The sequence below is a fragment of the Juglans regia genome, chromosome 7, assembly GCF_001411555.2.
Source record: "Juglans regia cultivar Chandler chromosome 7, Walnut 2.0, whole genome shotgun sequence".
Lineage (NCBI taxonomy): Eukaryota > Viridiplantae > Streptophyta > Magnoliopsida > Fagales > Juglandaceae > Juglans > Juglans regia.
In genome coordinates, this window is record NC_049907.1 from 5,634,033 (window position 1) to 5,655,696 (window position 21,664).

Below are 21,664 nucleotides of genomic sequence, written 5' to 3' on the forward strand. Positions count from 1 at the left end.
TGCAGTCGTGAGTGTGTAAGCGCCGTGCAGTCGCTTTGAAAAAAGTGAATAAATATGAGATCCACATGAAAAGAAATTAATTTTTTAATAGTGGACCCCACTCTTTTTCAAAGCGACTGCACGGCATTTGCGCATTCCACGACTGTATGTAGCATTACTCTTGTCGGACTTGGTCAAAAATGTAATTAAAGGAGCTAATTTTACACCTTCCCATCATGACATGAAGTCCCAAGTAGTTCTCATAACATCTATTAGTTGGCACACCAATAATATCACTCAATTAGTTTTGTGCCTCTCCTTTAGTATTCTTGCTAAAGAGTAGTACTGTCTTGTCTCTATCTAACTTCTAATTTATTAATTTATTATATTAAATTTATTTGTATACTAATATCTAATTTATTTTTATCTTTGATTATATATGATAATAATGCTAAATGTTTATGTATATTAAATTATTAATTTATTTATATTATAAACTTTTTTTTTAAAAAATAAATTCATATAATAGTCAATTTTATTGAATTGAAATATGGCAATCAGCCAATACTAGAGGTTTACGTAACTTTTGTTTAGGATGCACATAACAAGTTAAGAAATGTTTTTTTTTTTAAAAAAAAATACAAGTTAAGGAATGTTTGATTTAAGAAAAGTACATCCTCAACCCACCGTGTTGAATTAAAAAAAAAAAAAAAAAAATTTCGGTGTGCAGAGACTAACAGCTGATGTATAGCAGACTCTTACGAAAATCTAAAACTTTCACTTCATTTTATTTCTCTTCGTACAAAAGAGGAAAAGAGGGAGGAAAACATCAAGAATTTAATACAGGCTAAAGAAAATCCCCAATTCTTTCAGATAACCTCTGAGAGTCGAGACCAATCCGTTTGAAGTAGATTTACAAAAATCAGAGAGACAGAGGCCATGGGCGCCACCGGCGGCGACGTGGAGGCCGGCTTCGCGAAGCTCCAGGGGGAAGACTTCGAGTACTACATGCAGACCTATTCCATCATCCTCGGCCGCAACTCCAAGAAGTCCACGGTCGATGTCGACCTCTCTAGCCTCGGCGGGGGCATGAACATCTCTCGCCACCACGCCCGCATTTTCTACGACTTCGCCCGCCGCCGCTTTGCCCTCGAGGTCCTCGGTAAGAACGGCTGCTTCGTCGAGGGCGTTCTCCACCTCCCAGGAAATCCTCCTGTAAAGCTCGACTCCCAGGACCTCCTCCAGATCGGAGACAAAGAGTTCTATTTCCTCTTGCCCGTTCGGAGCATCCTCGGTGGGCCTCTCGGCCCCAGGCATTTCGTGGGCGCGGCGGCAGGGGCCGGGGCCTCCGCGGCGCATTACGGGAATTTTCATCTGGCGGGTCCCACGGCGGCATCTGCGGTAAAGAAAGGGAGAGGTAGGGAGTTTTACGAGGAGGAGTACGATGACGAGGATGAGATTGGTGGCAGTGGTGGGAGTGGGAAGAAGTTGAGGAGAGAAGCATTTGAGGGGTACGGGTTCGTCGCCGGAGGTTTGGGTGGTAAGACCGGCTTGGCCGGAGTATTGGGTTAGTTTTTCATACATTATTTTTATTTTTGGGGAGGTTAATTGGTGTGGGCTTCTTTTTCCTTTCTACTTGGATATCTTTTTGTTTAGGTGGTATTTGCTTTGTACTTTTTGAAAGGACGTGCCTTTGATAGATTATGAATCAATTTGATTTCTTAATAAAAGATTTATTTTCATTATATTCTCATCTTCGGGGGCGTAGGACAGCTCTTAGCTAAAGCTTAGCCCGGGTGACTGTTAATGTTATGGTTGGTGGTGCCTTTCTAGGATTGTGATGTGTATTATGAGAGGTGTGTTGTTGATACGATTTGGTGTTTCTTTGATATGCTTTGTCTGCACATACATTGTAGGGGTTTGGTTAGAAATGCCTGTGGTTGTTATTTAAATTCTCGTGCCTGGTGTTTTCCACTTGTAAGTAACCTTCTTGGTTTACTTGTCACAAAAAAGAGAGAGAAACCTTATTGGTTTTTTAATATCCAGCATTTTTTCCGAGGAGATAAGATATTTTCTAGATGATAAATCTAGCTTGTGTTTTGTTGATTTGTATCTTGCATCAATGTTTCTAGTTTCTCAGCCAAGTGCTGAGATTAGCTCAATCTGGGATGAATTATGGTTTGATAGACCAAGTTAAGGCTCAAAGTTAGGCACATTACAATTAAATTGATCTGCAGAGTTTCTCTCACACAATAACATGCAGCGTGAGGCATTTAGGGTAGTCATCAACTCATTTTGTCTGTCACTTTTGTCACCTTTAAATGGCTCCTTAATTTCTTGCTAGGAATGGGCATTGGATTTCAAAATTCCATCCAACATGAGCATCTTGATCCCTGCATAGTTGAAAGCACCAACTAACTAAATAGTCTCATGCATATAATTAAAGAAAGAAGAAAATTAGCACATCATGCGTGATTCATAGTGACCTCAAAATGCCAGACAACAATGAAAAACGTTGGACATGATTCAAATTGTAAATAATTGTAGTTGTCGTGGGTGCGAAAATTTTCTAACGATTCGAAGAATTGGATGAGTTTTTGTTTCTTGCTCAAAGTGAATAAATAGTCGGAACAATATGTGGGCTGGGCTTTACAATACTGAGTTTCTTACTCTTTTGAGGATTGAAATAAGAATGTTAAATTCAACAGGGAGGCTGCCATTCAGAGGATCTAAATGTGGACATCACTACCTTGGGTGGTGGCATGAATATCTCTCACCACCCACCCACATCTGTTATGACTTCTCTGCTTTTGCCATGGCCCATTGAGCTCCTCGGCTAGTATAGTTACCTTGTTGGTGTTCTGCACATTCTTGAGAACCTTCTTGTTAAGCTCATCTTCTAAGACTTCTTGGGATTTCTACTTCCTATTTCTCATTTTGACCATTCCTGGTGGGAAATAATATGTGGGCATTCAGCCATGGTTGTGCTTTATTCTATTTATGATTTGTGGGGCTCATGGGGGTGGAGAGTTAAAGAATGTTTCATGAGGGGTTATGTGGATGCGGATGAGATTGGTAATGGCAGGAGCAGTTGGGATACATTAGTTTTTGTGATACACTAGTTTTTGTTGGATTGTACATGGTTTTCTCGCTGATGTAGATTGAGGCCTCGTTTAGTTATACAAATGAAAGTTGAATAACATATTGTTTGAATATTATTTTTTAAAATTATTTTTGTTTTGGGATTTAAAAAAGTTGAATTGTTTATTTTATTTTGTATGAGAGTTTGGGAAACGTGTAATGATTAGATGAGATGATAGAGATGATTTGTGTAACCAACAAACCTTTGAAACCAATCTCATCTCAATATTCAAACTCCATTCAAACACAAATATTTTTCAATTTCAAATTTTTAAATTTTCATCTAATCATTACAATTACTATTTACAATTTTTTTTTGATAAATAATTACTATTCACAGACTTCTCATTTTAGCACCATACGAGGCGTGAAGACTTATTGTTACTGGCATATATGGTTGTTTATTAATTTTTTTTTGATAAGTAATAATATTATATATATATATATCAATAGGAGTAACCAAGTACACTGGACGTATATCAATAGAGGCTTTAAATTGGTTTTCATATTCTCCCTGTTCTCCATATGAAAGCCCCAGGATTTGCTGAAGCCCGTTAACTTTATTCAGAACCCAATTCGATGGTGAACCCGCTATATCGTTTAACGGAGGAAGAGAAACCAAGGGAATGACATTATCCCCAGCCACAGTACCCAATTGCACTCCCGATTCCAAACCTTCCCCCTTATGAGGCACCAATGACAAACCGCTAGTTTCCTTCCCGCCATATTGTTGTTTATTAAGATGTGACATTTCTATTGTTAGCTATGTGGATTATGCTTGCAATATAATTGGACTTACTTTGATGGGTGTGTTTAATCACTGCGATGTGGCCATTGGAATGTTGTTATGTTAAGTTTTATATTGAAATTTCTGGTTCAAGATTTGGCTCTGTTACCAATTGTGTGCTGTTGCTATGATTTTGTGAATGTTTGCAGTTTTCTTTCACAAAGATACAAGGATGTCATGGATATTGTGTTTGCTTGCTTTTAGTATCTATGTGATAGATCCTTGGATTTGTATGTCTTTATTCTCTTGATTAGGGATTTGAGTTCAACTTTCCCCTGAATGCTTTTGTCAGAATTTTTGTATTTATTAGCAGCCTCCATTTGTGCTAGTTAAAGGACATGATAAATCTTGGCATGCTCCGCTCCATAAGGTTGAATTGTTTATTGCTTCATGTTGTTAGTGGACTATTTAGAATCTGCTACTTCTAGGGGTTGGCTCAAGTGGTAAAGGCCTTGGGCTTGGGGGTATGGTCCTCCAGGTCCAAGGTTCAAATTCCCTTGGGTGTAAACAATCTCTAGGGGCCACACCCCCTGGTGAAAAGCCAACGATTTAACCAGTTTCGTGTAAGGAAACTTCCGAGGGTATGGTGCACGGGACCGGGGTTTACTCTGTAGGGGTGGGTTCGAATGCCCTGCCTTGGAAAGGTTCCCCAACGTAAAAAAAAAAAAAAAGTAAAAAAGAAAAAAGAATCTGCTACTTCTATAGGCTTTGCCTTTTTATGTTCATAAATTGGTAAAAAGGTGCCTTCCTGTTTTCTCCACTTGGGTATCTAGATGTTTTAGCTGCTTTTTAATTTGTGCTTGTTGGAGGATATGCTTTTGTTAGATTATGGACCAACTTTATATTTTGGAAATGATTAGGACAAAGGTCAGTATACTGGCTGAACTTCAGATTAAAGTCAACTCTCAAGTTTAAAGCTCAATAGAAACTTAGACCTTGATGGTATCATTGATGAGAGCTTTTTAGGTATGTGTGATATTTCCCTGACTTATATGTGAGCGAAATACTCCTTTTTCTTTTCTTTCCTTTCTTTTTTCATCTTCATTGAAGAAGACATACTTCCTTTGCTACTATAATGTGGGTAAATTACCTGAAACTGGTGTGTTCAGTTCCATTTTTATCTATTTCATGGTGTCTGATTTTGTTGCTGTTTTTTTATATGGGCAAAAATAACTTTATTAATGAGAATGAAATAGGCATTGCCCAAGTATACAGGGAGTATACAAAAGAAGGGGTTCAGTGTAAAATAACTTTGTTGGTTTTTTTTTTTTATTATTTTTATTATTTTTTATGGTAAATAACATACAAGCCCAATGTATTTCTAAACAACAACTATACCTTTCATCCAGTTTCTATGGGAGAAGGAAGGGGTTTAGTGGGATCTTAATAGGATAGTTGCTAGGATTGTAGTATCTTTATATTTGAAACTGTTGGCATCCTTCCATTTATGCTTGTTTGTTGCTCTATCTTAGTTGCTTCTACTTTTTCTGCACATTGAACTGCATTTTCCCCTCCTTTGAACCCGTATCCGGTCTGACATCTATTTCTTTTTGTTGGTCTCTCGACTGATAATGGCTTATTAAGAAGAATCGATTTACTGACTGATTGACTGATAATGATTGCTTATTATCTGTTGGACTTTAAAGATGCTATAGTGTTTTTCTGCACTTTGTGTCGTAATATTTTTCTCTGGAAAAAAAAACTGAACAGAAAAATATCTTTTTTTCTGAAAATGCCTAGTTGGGTGATTTTTTTGTATACTTCCTGTGTACTTGGGTTGCTTCCCGTTGCACTTTTTAATAAAACTGACTTGCTTAAAAAGATATATATGTTTCTAAATAATGGCTTCTTCTTTTTCCCTGTAATTGGGGCACGACTCTGGTGTATTCTGAGCATCGGGCTCTCTTCACCCAGAATTTCCACAATTTTGTTTCTTCGGTGATAACTCAAAAAGTCATATGAAGTGTGGTACTGAACATTCAATTCTGCCTTATTATTTTTATCATTATTTGGCAAATTGATATACGAGATCACCTTAGATAATATTTTTTATGATAAGTAAATCACCTTAGATAATATATTTTTCAATCTTTGTATCTGACTGTGTATTCATTTGTCATTGGGTTGCTAACGTATTCATTCGTATGTATCAAGTTATGCCAAGTCATTGCCTGGTATTTCTTACAAGTTTATTTATGAATTACAATTTTAAAAAGACAATGTGCCATGTGGAATGAATTTCGGGTATTTAAGCACTTGAAGGCAATGGGAAGGGATAGAGGTCTCTTCAGTGTGATGAGGGATGAAAGCAGGTCATTATCTATACCAGTGACCAGGTTGGATATGAAATAGAGAGCAAGGGTTCTACTTAGTATGAGTAAGACCTAGCCTCGAGCTGAATAGATAACCATAAATGTTTAATATTTCTATAGTTGCTAGCTAGGTGATTAAAGATAGCTATGTTAGATCTACTGCCCATCTGGGAAAGGAACTATTAATAGGGCTGATGCAATGCAGTGTAATAATGGAATTGGTGGGCATTATCTACCTATTCGTGGCTGGAGTTTGAAGAGCCTAGCTGTCACCACATGATTGCCTAGGCCATCCACATTTAGCCTTGTCTACAAAGACACATGTGAGGTGATTGTTGGTGTTGACTCATACTTAGATTTTTTTTTATAAGTAAAATAAGTTTTATTACAACAAGTAAAAGGCGTATCCCAAGTACTCAGGAAGTATACATTAAATTTCTTTTGATAGTTCATATATAGTATCACTTTTTTTTATCAGTATATATAGTAGCACATTATGCATGCTTGACACTGTCTAATGATCACGAACTCATGATCGGGGTTTACTAAAAGTTAATTTTACATTGTTTCATATTTTTTTAGATGTTAGTCTTATTTATCATCTGGGGTTCTGTTGTTGGACGAGAAGGATCAGTTCTTGATGTCTAATCAACCATAACTCGAGCCTTTTTTTGTTTTTGCCTTTTCAACCTCAACTAAACTCCCTTGTCCTCATGCTGATTTTTGTGGCTGGGACTTCTAGCTGGTCATTTTCAGTTAAAAGTACATGAAACAGTCAGACAATTAACTTTTTTATCTTATAACCTGAGAAGAATTAACAAATTTATTATTTTAGAATAAGATAAGGGTATTGACTACATTGTAACAATTTTTTGATGCAAGTAGATTTTTTTGTATTTACCATTTCACTTGAAAACAGATGCTTTAATAGTCCTCTTTTCTTTTCTTTTCTTTTTCTTTGACTTATAAATTCCAAATGTGGTATTGTTTCCAATTCCTCCAGAGAAGAAAGTAGATGGAAGATCAAGGGTTGACCGAGAAGCTGATAATCATCAACTTCTGCAGTTGGAAGAAAAGGATGTGGTATCATCAGTAGCTACTGCACTCTCAGATATTTGTGGTCCTGGAGAATGGATGCCTATGGAGAAACTTCACGCAGTGGTTAGTTTTGTCCAACTGTTCTCTATTAATACTTTTACTTGCTTGTGCAAGGTCATTACTCAGTGCTGATCTCACATAAGCGACTTCTTGGGAGGTTGGCTTGGATACAGATATATACTTAAGGCCTAGTTTGTTACACAAACCAAACCATCGCATCTCATATAATCATTACAACTTTATCAAAATCTCACACAAAATATAATAAACAATTCAACCTGATCAAATCTCAAAACAAAAATGATATTCTACCAATATTTTATTCAATTTTTAACTTTTATCTCATCTCATCTCATCTCATCTGTGTAACCAAATAAGGCCTTAAACAACTTCTGAATGAAGGGCCCGAGACATTTATATTTTGTATCTTGGTTCTGAGGACAACTCAAGTTCAACTTGAGGTTTGTTCATCTAATAAATGAACCAAGCTTGAACAAAAAACTTAGGCTTGTGTATGAAAATGTGCAAGACTTCAGTAAGGAAATCTGTTTTTTAAGAAAATAGTAAATTAATCAAGTAATTCTTAAGCAATCCCGAACTTGTTTGAAAAATAAATGAACTGATCCTTAACATGTAGCACGGTGATAAGTTTGAGCTCAGCTAATATTTAAATAAAAACTAATAGAGTTTGAACATTCAATACATGGTTCAATCCAGCTTGATAACAGCCCCAGTCGGTTATGTTATAGACTAATTTTACATGCTTCTGGCTATAAGGCTTCACCAGACCCCTACTGAGGCGCTTGCAGCATAACAAGGTCCTGGTTTTAAGTTGACAAAATTTCTTATCCGATGTTTGTCTCTAGGGTTCATTTGAAAATCGAACCCCTCTCTATACCATCTTTTAAGATGCCATGCCTTGATTTCCATATTGGGGAGGCTTTGGCATGGAAAATAGCACTCTCTTAAATTCTTGGATGCAACTTTAATAAGTTATTCTGGAGAAATGTTTCCTGAGTGGTTATCAAAATTTTTAGTAGTATGTGATTTGTGTTTTTGGCGAGTTCTGAGGTTTGAGTGTTTCATTTCCAAAAATGGACAGCAAACAAATTTTGTGCACTTGAAACCCATGTGTTACATCTTTTGATTAGTGCTGCCTATCAACTTCCGTTTCAAGATGCAACACCTTTGCAAACTATTTTCCTGTGTCTTTCCATGCGTGCAGCTCTCACATCACGAGTAATTCCTGCAAGGTTCAGATTTTGTGACTTCATTTAACTTGTCTAAAATGTGGATTTACTTATTATTATATTGGACTAGTGTTATAGGCCTGGCTGCCAAATCTGAGTTGTTGGGTACCACCTTACAATACATTTTATTGAGGCCAAAACAAATTTGAAACATGGGCATCTGCCAATTGGATGATTTTGTAAGGTGGATTGAATCGAATGCTTTAGCAGATGCCTGGTTTCTCAAGTATTTTGCGACATTAAACTTGGATTTTAACATTCCATCCAAGAGTGCCAAGGTTATTGTTATGACACTGGTTTCTAGCAAGTTTTGATTCTTATGAGAAAAAATTAATGGTGGTGACTTTTTTATGGTAACCTGCTGTGTTGTTCTGTTTAGTGTTTTGCTAATGTACCCTTATCTTTTTTGGGCTGGCCTCGAATAGATTGTCTTTATTGCATTTATAGAGAATATTTGTAGCATTGGAGAGTTTGAATCTGCACAAATGCACGACTGGTTTTATTTGGAGTAGTCCTTACCTTATCATTCTATTCTTGTTCAGTTGGTTGATAAATATGCTAATGTCTGGCATCATAGTCGAGTAAGGAGATATCTCACATCCGAGGATTGGCCTGGTCCTGAATCCAAGGGGAAACCTTGGTACGGCTTGCTTATGTTGTTAAGGAAATATCCCGAACACTTCGTCATCAACACTCGGTCCAAGGGTCGGATTACATTGGAGTTTGTCTCTCTTGTCTCTCTGCTTTCATGAGATAATGAGGCATCTAAAGGCGCTTCCATGATGCTGATAACTTATTGTGAAGTTCAATGGAAAAGTGAGAAAGATGGCAAATCCTCGACGTTGTTGCTATTGTTGTGAAATATGGTCAGGCACGGGTAGTTAGTCAGCTTTAGATAGGTGCCAGTTGCTCACATGTAAATGACAAGCATAAATATGAATGATTTTGCTGTTGATTGAAGCCCTACCAAGTTGTCTAGCGATATATTAATTTGTTGTTCACCTCAAGTTTCGAAATCAGTTGGCATATTTCATGGACTGCCTTTGAGGATTGCTCATATACTGCTCCACAGGACAATTCGTTAGGCATCAGAAGAAGGGCATTTTCATGTTCCAATTTGAATATAAAGTTCACCAGATAAGGATTTCTTACAATTTTCTGACTCAAGCTTCTTCTACATTTCTGAGAGAATTTGACAGAAAATTAGACTCATCATTAGATCTTACTATATTTGCACTAAACGCACAACATTTTCACTAATTTGCACTTTCCCAAGAATGAATGAAACTAGAATTTATTACATGGAGAATAGGAGATTTAACTCTTTTTTCTGGAACACTGTAGATATGCAAAGACGCAAGTCTATGTGAACATAAACAATAAACATTACATCAGTTTAACATAAACAATAATACTTGAAATTATTACAATTATCACGACCATAAACACTATAAAAAAAAGTCTATCAATCGAAACAGAAAATTAGAGTACTGGTATTGGTCTAGTCAAATGCTAATGTCTAATCAAATTTTGCTTAACTTTTACTAAAGTGGTGTGTCAAAACCCCAATGCTCAACTTTTGAATTACAGAAAAGTCAAACTATTCTCCAAATTTGGATTTCTACTGTTCAGTTCCCCTCTTCCTATAGTTGGAGTGTATTTGTTGGATAATTAGATTGAAAAATTAAATTATTAATTACTATATTGAATGTATTTACAAAATATAAAAAAAAATTAAAATATATATATTAAAATATATAATATTAATTATTATTTTGATTTTGAGATGGATAGTTCAATGTAGATTGATATCTCCAATGGCTTTGGCTTCAGTCAAAATCTCAACTTTTAGTCAAATTTTAGACTTGGTAAAAGCTAGACCATTGCCAATGCTCTAATTGCGATAAACAAAACAAACACCAAAAAAATTTTTATTAACCGATTCAGGAATCTGAAGTAGACGACTAAAGTTATACTCAAGATTCCTCTTTGCTTAGTTTGCCAAGTGCCCTCTGTGAATAAGGCTCCTGTTCCCGGGCTTGTTTTGCTGCAATGGCTTCCTCGTCAAGCACTTGGATGGGAGACCACTCCGGCCATTTCAACCAGCCACCCTTCTGTGAATTCTCTCTATTCCCTTCACTGTAACTTTTCAAGAGAGGATTTAGTCTGTATGTTGCAAAATCTGCAGTTGTACCCGCAATAGCAAAGATGATAGAGTAACGGACAGCAGCAATTTGACCACCTAATGTCCCAAGAAAAAACCAGTATAAATATATAATTTTAAGTAGAACAAGGAAGATCAAGGCTAAAAAATGGCAGTAAAGGGTAACAGACTAGAAGTAGCAGCCTCTTATTTCTCTAAGTGCAACCAAGTTTGATAGACCTACACAGCACCATTCGTTATAGCGTCCATCTTTTCCCCCCTTCCCATCCCCTCCAAGAGCATTAGTAAGTAAACAGATATGTACTCTTTAGCAATGTTTTACAGGACAACCAACTGGATGAAGTCCTCAATTCCAAAGATTATGTTCTTGCTCGGTTTGAGATTCCTCAAAATTAAAAGATTTTGTGTTCCATGTCCACAAATACTTGAAGTTTGTATTCAGGCTCACCCATCTTGACTAGTTTTAAACTTCATACAGAAAATACCAAATAGAATTCCAGGCTAGAAATTTTTATATTTGGAAAGTGAATTAGAGCACCTGCCTAAGCAGCCAGCATGGCTGCAGATTATTGTTCCACGAGTACTTTTGACAAAGAACATATGCATACATATATGTACAACATGCGAGCTTTTTTGGGGAAGAGAGAGAGAGAGAGTCATTGAATTTAACCTTGAAGAAGCCCAAGCAGAGCACCAGTACCAAAACCTGCTATTGCGGAGTTCAATAGATCATCAGGTCCTGTTTTCCGAGCTGCTCTCATTAATTCACGTGCTCCTGTCAAAACAAATAAAACACTAAATTTAGACAACATCATCTCCAAAGACTACGCCATCCTTCAACATTTTTCCAATGTCATCGAACAGAATAGCCCTTTTTCACAGCCAAAGCCAATGTCTCTGGTCGGCTTGCATTTTCTTGAGATGTAATAAGTCATGGAAACATGTGGAGTACGGGGATAAATGCAGGCATCCAAGGATAACATTCTTTGGAGTTCTATTCTATATGGCTTCCTGGACTTATGGCATTCGAACAGTCTAAGCATCCAAGTGATGCAGTTCGTTTTTGAAGGGGGCTTTTCTTTTTCTTGCAATAATTGCTTACTTGATTTTTTTTAAAAAATTATTAATAGAATCTAAGCAAAGCCCGACTACACGGGGATCCAATATTTCTATATCAAAATAAAAATCCTCACATTAATAAACCAAAAATGAGTAAATAAAGCAATAATCCAGAATCATCACAACACTTCACTGTTCCACAAGACTCAGACTGAAACTGAACATAACCAAAATCAAAATATAAATAACTTACCGCAATAGCAACCGGTGACAATGGCGAGATTGGTGGCATAGGTAGCAGAAGTCTTTGCGAGACCGTCAACTTTCCTATGCCTCGACATTAAGCCAGCTCCTCCACCAGCAATCCCTGCCCAAAAACTCAATAACTTATAAATTCCCATTACGCTGAGTCAGATTATCGATACCAAACTGCACCCAATACGAAAGATTGGTTTAGAAATGATGGGCTTCTCTTGTTGTCGTCGAAAAAGTAAAAGATAACTAAAAGATTGAGAATTTTCTTCTTGTTTCTATGCAGTGTTCAGATTTCTAGGCAATTAAACAACTGTGAATAACAAGAAATGGAACCTGCTAGGAAAGTAGGGATGAACACGCGCTCCTTCCAGCTATCAGAGTAGGAAGTCGAAGTCGAAGCCGAAGACGATGATTGAACCTCTCCTTCTGGGGTTTCTGAGTCCTCTGAGGCCATTTTCCTCTCACTCTCTTTGTTTAGATCAGTCGATGCTTCACTGAATGATTATGTTGAAAGTAAGCAATGATTTTGTAAATAAAAGTGGTCGACATATCGGTGCTACTACTGATCCAAAGGCAAAGGCTGCATAGCGGTGCTCGTACAGTCGTACTGTTCCAGAAACAGACGTAGCGGTGCTGTTAATGGGTTCAGAGTTATTCCGGATCGGGTTTTCCCATAAGGGTAGGGTAAGTAATGGTACAGTATTCTTTAATTTATACCATTTATTTTGCTATTTGATTTGCTCATAATAGGGTGCCACGTCGTTTATTAAAAGAATAAAAAAAAAATTTAAAACACAAACTTAGAAGTATAGAAATGAGACTTCTTATCTCATTTATTTATTATAATTTTTTAAATTTTCTTACAAAATATAATAAAATTTTTTATTTTTTTAAATTTAAAAACAAAAATAATATGAAAAAATTTTATTCTAATAATATTTTATTCAATTTTCATCTTATCTCATTTGTGTAATCAAACGAGAACTAAATTTAAAATTTTAATATTTATCTTTTTGTTTTTTTGAAAGCTATTTTATTTTAAATATATATTTTTTAATTTTCTTAATAAGCCACGTGGCACTATGGTTCCACGTCAAGAGGCATAGTAGCATTTTAAAACAAGAAAAATTATATTTATCATTCCTATACATTACACATCACACTTTTTTTTTTCTTACCAAATATGTGGTATATGGATGATGAATAGAATAATTTAATAAGTTTAAGAAGAATAAAACTAAAAATAAAAAAATAAAAAAAATATGGTATGTGGTGTGTGGAGATGATGAGTAACAAAGTTCTTAAAAAAAAAAGTGACAGCTGTAATTTTAAAACAAAGAGTAATTAATTTATATAATACCAAGGGGTTCAATGTTAGCTTAAGATGCTATCATTGCTTGTAAAATAATAATAATAATAATAATAATAATAATAATAATAATAATAATAATAATAATAATAAAGTAGAGTTTGTTTAGGTAACGAGATGAGATGAAAATTCTGTAAATAGTAGTCAAGAATCTGTAAATAGTAGTAAAATGATTTGAGTTAAGATATTTTATTGAATTTTGAAAAAGAATAGATGAAAAGTTGAATAAAAATATTATAAAGTTAAAAAATTACCTGAATATAATATTATAAAGTTGTAAAGTTGTATTATTTTTTGTTTTTTATTTGAAATTTTGGAAAAAAAAATTAATAATTAGCTAATAATTAGATGAAAAAGTTGATAACTTAAAACTCAAAAAATATTTTATATTTGAGTGATATTAGAAAATAAAATTATAAAAAATTCTGAAATGAGATATCTCATCTCATTTAACTTCACAAATAACCCCAAAATACTAGAACGCTTAAGAAGTTGAATGAATATCAAACTATAAGTCTATCAAGATATTACTTCTATTAATTGTTATACCACTTTTTCCTTCGGACAATGCTAGAGGTGCACTCTAAATATGCAAACTAGTACAAATATATTTTTGTCTTTTTTTTTTTAAATATTTTTTAAATATCCTTAATCATTAAAAAAATAAAAAATACAAATTCACTAACAATAATTTCTTTAACCATTAAAAAAAATTAAAATACACGAGCGGACATATTTAAGAGTCATACTACCACTTTTCTTTTCCTTCACTTAACTGTCCGATAATATCCTTGCTTTCAAAATGAGTGTGACGCAACAGAATGAAGTAACGTGCAGCAGAAAAATTGCACAATCTAACATGGGAAATATTATAGCCACAAAACAATTACACAAAAGCAATCCTACAAACTGATGTGGTTTGATGTGGTTCGTCAGATTATAAAGTCATTTTTATTGTAAATCTAACGGATTAGATGAAGTCACGTCAATTTGTGAAATTGTTTTGTATAATTTTTTTGTGGATTTAGCAATACTCATTTAACATTTCTGAAAATTATCATACCATCCCTAATTAAACTATTGACGTAGAATATACATTAATAGTGCATTCATGTGACAAAACCTAAACTAGAAAATTACATGAATAAGATATGAGGAAACAGTACAACATGGTAATCATGGCTCGACATATGCTCGAAAACTGCTTGAGCGATTATCATACAAAGTTGGCTTGGCTTCACTTAACATCTCACTCAATATGCACTCGAGCCAACTTCTTATAAAGAGATTACTTGATTGTTTTGGTGATACTTGAGCAAAATTTAAGCAATCAAATCACTCAATGCGCAAGTAGGGGTGTAACCGGTCCGGTCCGATCCGATTTTGGATAAAATCTAGGACCGAACCGGTATGTACCGGTTTTATATTTTTCAAAACCGATTACGCACCGGTTACCCTCCTAAACCGGTACTTCCGGTTTTACCGGTTTCCGGTCCGGTCCGGTCCGGTTTTCCGGTTTTTTAAAAATATAAATTTCATAATTTGTCATTAAAAATTTGTTTATAAAAAAAAAAAAATTGATTTAAAAAAAACTGTTTTATACTTTTATTAATATATTAGACTATATAATAGTATTAATATTAGACTATTGGTATAGTTATAAGTTATATATTAGTATTAGTTATAAACTTTTAGTGATTTAGTATTAACATTTTATGTAATAATTTATAAATTATAATAAGAAATTATTTCATATATGAATATATATGTTATATATAAAATTTCACATAAAAATTTATAATTATACATTATATATAAAACTTATATATATTAATATTTAATATATAAAAAATATTTTGTATAAAACTTATATATAAAAATATTATTTTTTATTTTTTTTAATCAACCGGTCCGGTCCGGTTCGGTCCGGTCCAAAAAATTCCGGAACCGGAACCGGACTGGAACCGGCCGGTTTTTACGTTTTAAAAACCGGTTCCGGACCGGACCGGTTCAAAACCGGTAAAAACCGGTCCGGTTCGGTCCGGTCCGGTCCGGTTTTCCGGTTTTCCGGTTTGAGTTTACACCCCTATGCGCAAGCAACATTGGCTTGACCAAAAAATTACGTGTCCAGCAAATTAAGTTTGATTTGGACTCATTGCCCTAAACTAACACTACCTATATACACATTATTATACACAAAATTTAGGCATACATTGGATAGTAATTATGCTAAAAAATTCAAGTCAAGGTGCCTTTATGCAATTAGACTAAAGATAACTACGGCGTTTGAATGTTACAAACATAATTGAGTGGAAGTTTTGCCATAACATACATTTCTTAATATATGTGCCATAGACGATCATATAAGGGAGTGATTGGATGAGCCCTGCTCCATCATTATGTGAGCTCTAATGCATCAATAGATGATCTATTCTTGTGCCCTTGAACTTGAAACTATGTCATGAGATGAAAACTTGATGTTGTTCTTTTAGTAGATTTTCTTAAGGTCATGAATGATACAGTTTCGTTAAGCATATGCTCATGATTCGATATAATCATGAACATATTATATAATTTGAGGTCAAGAGTTTCTTTGAATTATAAACTCGTGATGGATTAAGGACCATTGAACTAGTGAGATTAAATAGTCAGGGGCATAAACTAGATGTTATGAGTGATGTACTATGTTAGTAAGATGGTGACGTTATATAACACTCCTACCATTTAAATTTTGTAATAATCTTTTGGAAAAAATGTTTGAATTTATTTTATGTATGAGGATAATTGATTGAGAGATTTGAATAAGATTGATAATGTAACACCCGCACTTATGGTGAGATTTTAAGAATTAGTTTAAGAAAATGAAATGGGGATTATGGACTTTTTAAAACTTTTTCTTTTCTTCCCCAATCTTCCTTAGGATATAAAAGATTCTATAGTTAAAAATTGAACATTCTTTATAAATTTAAAACAGAGTATGCAATAAAATTTGTTAAATTAAAATATAAAGTCATTTTACGAAATTTGATTTCATATGTTACATAAAATGTGCTTAGCCTTTTGACTCATTTTCCTTGGACCATGTATGTGCTGATAGTTCGTCCCTATTTCACTCATTAGAGGGGGTATACATAAAAATAAAATGAGTCGAATACTCAATAAACATTATTTCATATTGTAAAAATATACTAACATAAGTTTTCATTTATGCATTTATCATTCATCTACATACTTTATATAAAACATTTTCTTTCTTTGAAAATATTACAAGGATGGGTTTTTCTTTAAAAATATTTTCATTCCTCATAAAATATTTCTCATACCTTGTATTTTTATTCATAAAGAAACTAAACCATTTCATAATATCCAATTAACTATTATCACTTTCTATGGTTGGTACACACTGTTATGCAATGTGTGTTAGGGTTAGTAGTCTTTTGGACCCGGATTCTGCCTATGACCACTGGTGGGAATCCATTTCAGTCAAGGGCAACAGTCGGTGCACTGTCAGTTCTACTTACTCAGCATTGTAATCTGCCCAGTCCATTGGTACTATAATTCCTTCAATCGTGTCCATCACTTAGCTCTATACATTAAAACATTCATTTCATTACCTTTAAAAGACATGTTCAATTCGCTCATGTTCCTTAATTGTTCCTTCCTCTTCCTTCTTTCTCCTCCTAAGCACTGCACCAAATCATCCCTTTATTACTTGTAGTTATTGGGCCATTTTTCTCCCTTATCCACTCTTTCATCACTTAGATCTTGTCAAGTTCATCTATAAATAGCTTAATTACACATTGATCCAAAAAGATTTGCATGTTTGAAAATTTCAAATCATATCTTGAATTTTTAAATTGTTTAATTAATGGAAACTAGATTACTCCTTTTATTTGGCATGAACACCTATATGTTCCTTTTTGTTTGAAATTGTTACTGTTGGAGTAAATCTGTGGGAGAAGAAGTAAAATATTAAAGGGTCAGAATTGCTCAGACATGGGCGGATAGCAGTCCACATCATTTGCATGAACAATATCACCAACAAATGTGCTGCCACCCATCAAATTCCACACATTGAAGGTATTTCCAAAAACTCCTATCACTACATCACAATTGCTTTTTAGTGACGGTTGAAAAATTGTGACAGTTCCCTAACCGTCACTAAAAAGTCTTTTCTGTGACGGTTTCTGAAAACTGTCACTAAAGACAGATGATATTTTTTTAACGTTTCAACGAATGAGAAATTTACGTTCGAACGTCACATATACGTTCAAACATTATGGCTACTTACGTGCGAACGTGAAATGTTTTGGCACCAACGTTTGAACATTAGTAATTAACGTTCGAACGTAAAATGTTTTGCGCCAATATTCGAAAGTTAATTGTAAATTTAAATTAAATATGGCTCTAATTTAAAAATTATGTGATTTTTATAATGCATAATTTGTGAACAAGTCTAAAAAATTGACTTGTATATATTTATATATACACATAAATATATACACAATTTGTAATATATAAATATATATTTATGTTTATATATATTTGAAGTGAAATGATTTAATATTAAAGTTGAAAAATCTAACATTAAAGAAAATTGAGAATTGAAATTAAAAAACGATAGAAATATTCAATAATATTTTTCTTTACAAATATTAAAAGTAAAATACAAAATATGATAGTAAACAACACTCAGATGATAGCGTTGTCCGCAAAAGTCGAACTCTGTACCTCTTCAGTCAAGGTATCAACCTTGTCGTTAAGGATACCTACACGATGGGTGATCTCGGCGATAGATGTCTCTATAACCACGAGCGATCGATCGATCTTATGATCGATATGCGCAGTCAGTTGTGAGATCACCGCATCAACCCAAGCAGGCTGTGCATCTCCCGCAGATGTACTCGGCGTCTACTGACTACTACTCCCCACATGACCTGGCTTAGGCTGCGTCGGAGGAACTAGATCCTCTACAGGGGGTGGCTGACATCCCTCGCTTGTCCAATGCTACGTCGATGCATGGTCATGTCGAGGGAGCTCATCTGATCTTTCACCCGCTCCTCTGTCGAGGTTGGCACATCACGTGCAAGTAATAGCCGGCTGATCAGGACACTGTATGAGAGATTATCCGTAGAGACGATGCTCGCCTCATAATGGATCCGCTCAAAGATGTGCAGTGGCAAATCTATGGGATCTCCACGTGCCACTCGTATAAAAATTGTGCCCAAAGCCGACTAAATGTGGTTTATGTGCCACAGGATCCACGTTTGTTCCAATAATAAGGTGCAACATGCGGAAGAAAAGTAGCAGATGGTTCTGGTAGAAGGTTTTTTTCCTCTCGATCTGCATGCGGTCCCTCCCGGTGAGTATGTAGAAATCCTCGTCTCGGTCATCATCCCGAACCTTGAGGCCAGTAACCTCGGCCTCTGACCGGTCCGCATCTCTGGCTGATTCTGGCTCAAATGGGGGGCTAGTAGATGATGCAGAAGTGCCTACATCCTCACGGGATGTAGTGTGTGCAGATGTCTCAACACCTCGACGAATGCCGAGGTGCTCGGCAATGACATCTGGTGAAATCTCAATGGAAACACCGCGTATAGTCATGGTGTGAAAGGATGCATCCTGAGGCATGTCACACATCCCCATATAGACCTCCTGAACCTTTGGGGGGTATACCTTCCCCTCAATGTACAGATATTTCCCCAGCCTCTACTAAGGAAAACATCTCTTAGGTTCGTCTACTCCCATATGAGTTCGTCAAACTCATTAATCAGGACCTCTTGCTCTACCATAACAGTACGAGCCCCGATACGAGCAGTGTCCTGAGTGGCTCATTCCCTCCCTCATTTCCTAGTATGCAGAGGATGAGTCATATCCTGAAAATAGAAAAAGAAAAAAAAATTATTTACATTGATGAATTTTTTGTGTTAATTTTAAGCTGCTCTGCATTAACGTTCGAACATATTAAATTGAAAGTTCGAACATTCAGATAAAACGTTCGGACGTGTATCCTTTACGTTCGCACGTAAAACACATACCTGCAGACATATAACAAACTTGTTCGAATGTAAGCAATAAATAAATTTAGATATTGTACGTTCGGATGGTTATATTATACGTTTGAACGTAAAGGATTCAAGTCCGAACGTTGAGACATAAATAAATTTAAAAAGTAGTACATTCGGACGTTATAAGTAAACGTCCGAACCTAAATTTTACGTAAAAATAACGCCTGAATGTAAAACAATACACGTTTGAAAGTAGAAGCCTCAATGGCTATATAATTGAAACGTTGTATGTTCGAACGTTACGACACAGAATGGCTGAGTCGACTCAGCCATTATTGAAATCTCCAAAATCAATCTACAAGGTTCTCAATTCCGAAATGCCAACGTAGAAATGAAGTATACACTTCAAGAAAATTTTCTACGGTGACTATTTGGCCAATGGCAAACTGTGGTGACCAGAAAATGGAATTAAACATACAACCACCACTTGGCCCGTTTTAAACAAAACCAAACCCAAATCTCAAATAAAATAAATATTATTTGATTAAAAGATGAATTCCTACCTTTTAGTAACGGTTGTGGCGGAGTTTGATGGTAGCGGCGACGGAAGAGTGGCAGCGTACAAACGGGAACGAAGTTAATAATGGTGAAAATGACGTTTTGTTGTTCTGTTTTGGGCTTATATACACGAAACGTTTGAACGCAATTCTTAGTACGTTCGAACTTTTATCAATTTATTTTCCAAAATATTGACTATAATATATTATATTATTAATATATGTTATATATTACAATGTATACTATAACATATAGCATACTATATATTATATTATATTATAATATATATAGTATATTATACTATCTATATATACTATATATTAATATATTTATAATGTATTCTATAGTATATTATATATATATACTGTACTATATATATAGTATAGTATATATCTAATATTATATTATATATTATAATATAATATATAATATTATATATATATGATCCATTATAAACTAATAAAAAAAACATTATAACCACAAGCTCTTATTACTTGCCCAAAACGATATACTTTATTTATTACAACTAGTACACAAAATTATAGTGTACAAATTCCTAAATAGATTAATTGGGGCTGAATTACTCTCTCTAATGAATGACAACTAGATTAATTTGTTTTTTTGAATTTGTGAGTGCTAGTTATATTTCTTCAAGTTTAATAATATGTTTATACATGTTGTGATTTTATGCTTACTCTTGAAATAATTGTGATTATTATTTGTGAATTTTGTGAATAGTTTGTGAGTTTATGATGTTCATTGATGTATTAATATGTGTAGAAATATTGTTGTGAAAATATTGTTATTGTTGTGATATGGATTTGAAATATTGTGATTATTGTTTTTGAATTTTTATTGAATATATTTAACAAGAAAATTATAAGTTTAGTATTTTAATTTAAGTAAAGATTAAAAACATTTAATGTACAGCTAAAATATTTATATATATAACTTAACTATATATAAAGTATAATACTTTTTTCATATAGAGGGAGATAAAAAACGAGGCTGGTCATTGGATCAGTAAATAACAAGGCAGTTTTAATGGGAGGATCGATCCCTTTTGTTTTCAAAGTAATGTTCAAACATCCTCCATGATTGTGTTACAAGTAATAAATATATAGAGGACAGACTAGCTAGCTAGCTCGGTGATCACATTGTAGTTGCATACTTTCAGTTGTTGCATTTGTGGCTATGAAGTGGGCCGTACGTATCTTCAGACATCGATATAGGTGTCCATTGAAAGTCATATATTTGGATGAAGTTGAAAGTCATACAAATTATAACCCTTAGATGATATGATTTCAGAAAATCATTATTATATAGTATATATATAGTGCATTATATATATAGTGTATATATATATATAATTATAAGTTTAGGATATATATATGGTGTATTATATATATAGTATTATATATATATAGTATAGTATATATATATAAGCGGGTTATATGACAGAAGAAAATAGTGACAAAAAGTTAGTATTTTTCTCAACTTTAAAAAAAAAAACAGATTATATTGAAGAGAAATATTATGAGTATCTAGAAAAAAATACATATATATAACTATTATATTAACAAATAGTAACAATAGAATAAAAGTAATTAATAATATATTCCCTCTGGATTTCTTCATATCTGTGATGATCTTTCCACGTTCGAACGTTTAATTTGAATGTTTG

At 34.3% G+C, this 21,664-nt stretch overlaps 2 protein-coding genes across 3 annotated transcripts; one reads left to right on the forward strand and one right to left on the reverse strand.

Moving 5' to 3' along the window:
• Window positions 1–746: 746 nt before the first annotated feature.
• Window positions 747–9,579, forward strand: LOC109008350 (FHA domain-containing protein FHA2-like). 2 transcript variants are annotated; one of them, XM_035692240.1, is made up of 3 exons: window positions 747–1,546; window positions 7,223–7,380; window positions 9,110–9,579. In XM_035692240.1, the coding sequence occupies exons 1-3, from the start codon at window positions 919–921 to the stop codon at window positions 9,317–9,319; spliced, it is 996 nt and encodes a 331-aa protein (XP_035548133.1). In that variant the 5' UTR covers window positions 747–918; the 3' UTR covers window positions 9,320–9,579. The 2 variants fall into 2 exon arrangements, with proteins under 2 accessions (XP_035548133.1, XP_035548134.1); XM_035692241.1 differs by having other exon boundaries at window positions 748–1,519.
• Window positions 9,580–10,325: 746 nt separating this feature from the next.
• LOC109008351 lies at window positions 10,326–12,711 on the reverse strand. The gene is made up of 4 exons (XM_018988411.2): window positions 12,379–12,711; window positions 12,044–12,157; window positions 11,402–11,506; window positions 10,326–10,809 (listed from the first exon to the last, which is right to left on the reverse strand). Exons 1-4 carry the CDS (start codon window positions 12,497–12,499, stop codon window positions 10,544–10,546), a joined length of 606 nt encoding a protein of 201 aa, XP_018843956.1. The 5' UTR covers window positions 12,500–12,711; the 3' UTR covers window positions 10,326–10,543.
• Window positions 12,712–21,664: the final 8,953 nt, after the last annotated feature.

Coding starts and splice junctions, on each gene's coding strand:
- LOC109008350 (XM_035692240.1), top strand. CDS start 919: ATGGGCGCCACCGGCGGCGACGTGGAGGCCGGCTTCGCGAAGCTCCAG. Junction 1,547..7,222: donor CGGCTTGGCCGGAGTATTGG/GTTAGTTTTTCA, acceptor CAATTCCTCCAG/AGAAGAAAGTAGATGGAAGA. Junction 7,381..9,109: donor TGGAGAAACTTCACGCAGTG/GTTAGTTTTGTC, acceptor ATTCTTGTTCAG/TTGGTTGATAAATATGCTAA.
- LOC109008351 (XM_018988411.2), bottom strand. CDS start 12,499: ATGGCCTCAGAGGACTCAGAAACCCCAGAAGGAGAGGTTCAATCATCG. Junction 12,158..12,378: donor CATCCCTACTTTCCTAGCAG/GTTCCATTTCTT, acceptor GTTTTTGGGCAG/GGATTGCTGGTGGAGGAGCT. Junction 11,507..12,043: donor TGTCACCGGTTGCTATTGCG/GTAAGTTATTTA, acceptor TTGTTTTGACAG/GAGCACGTGAATTAATGAGA.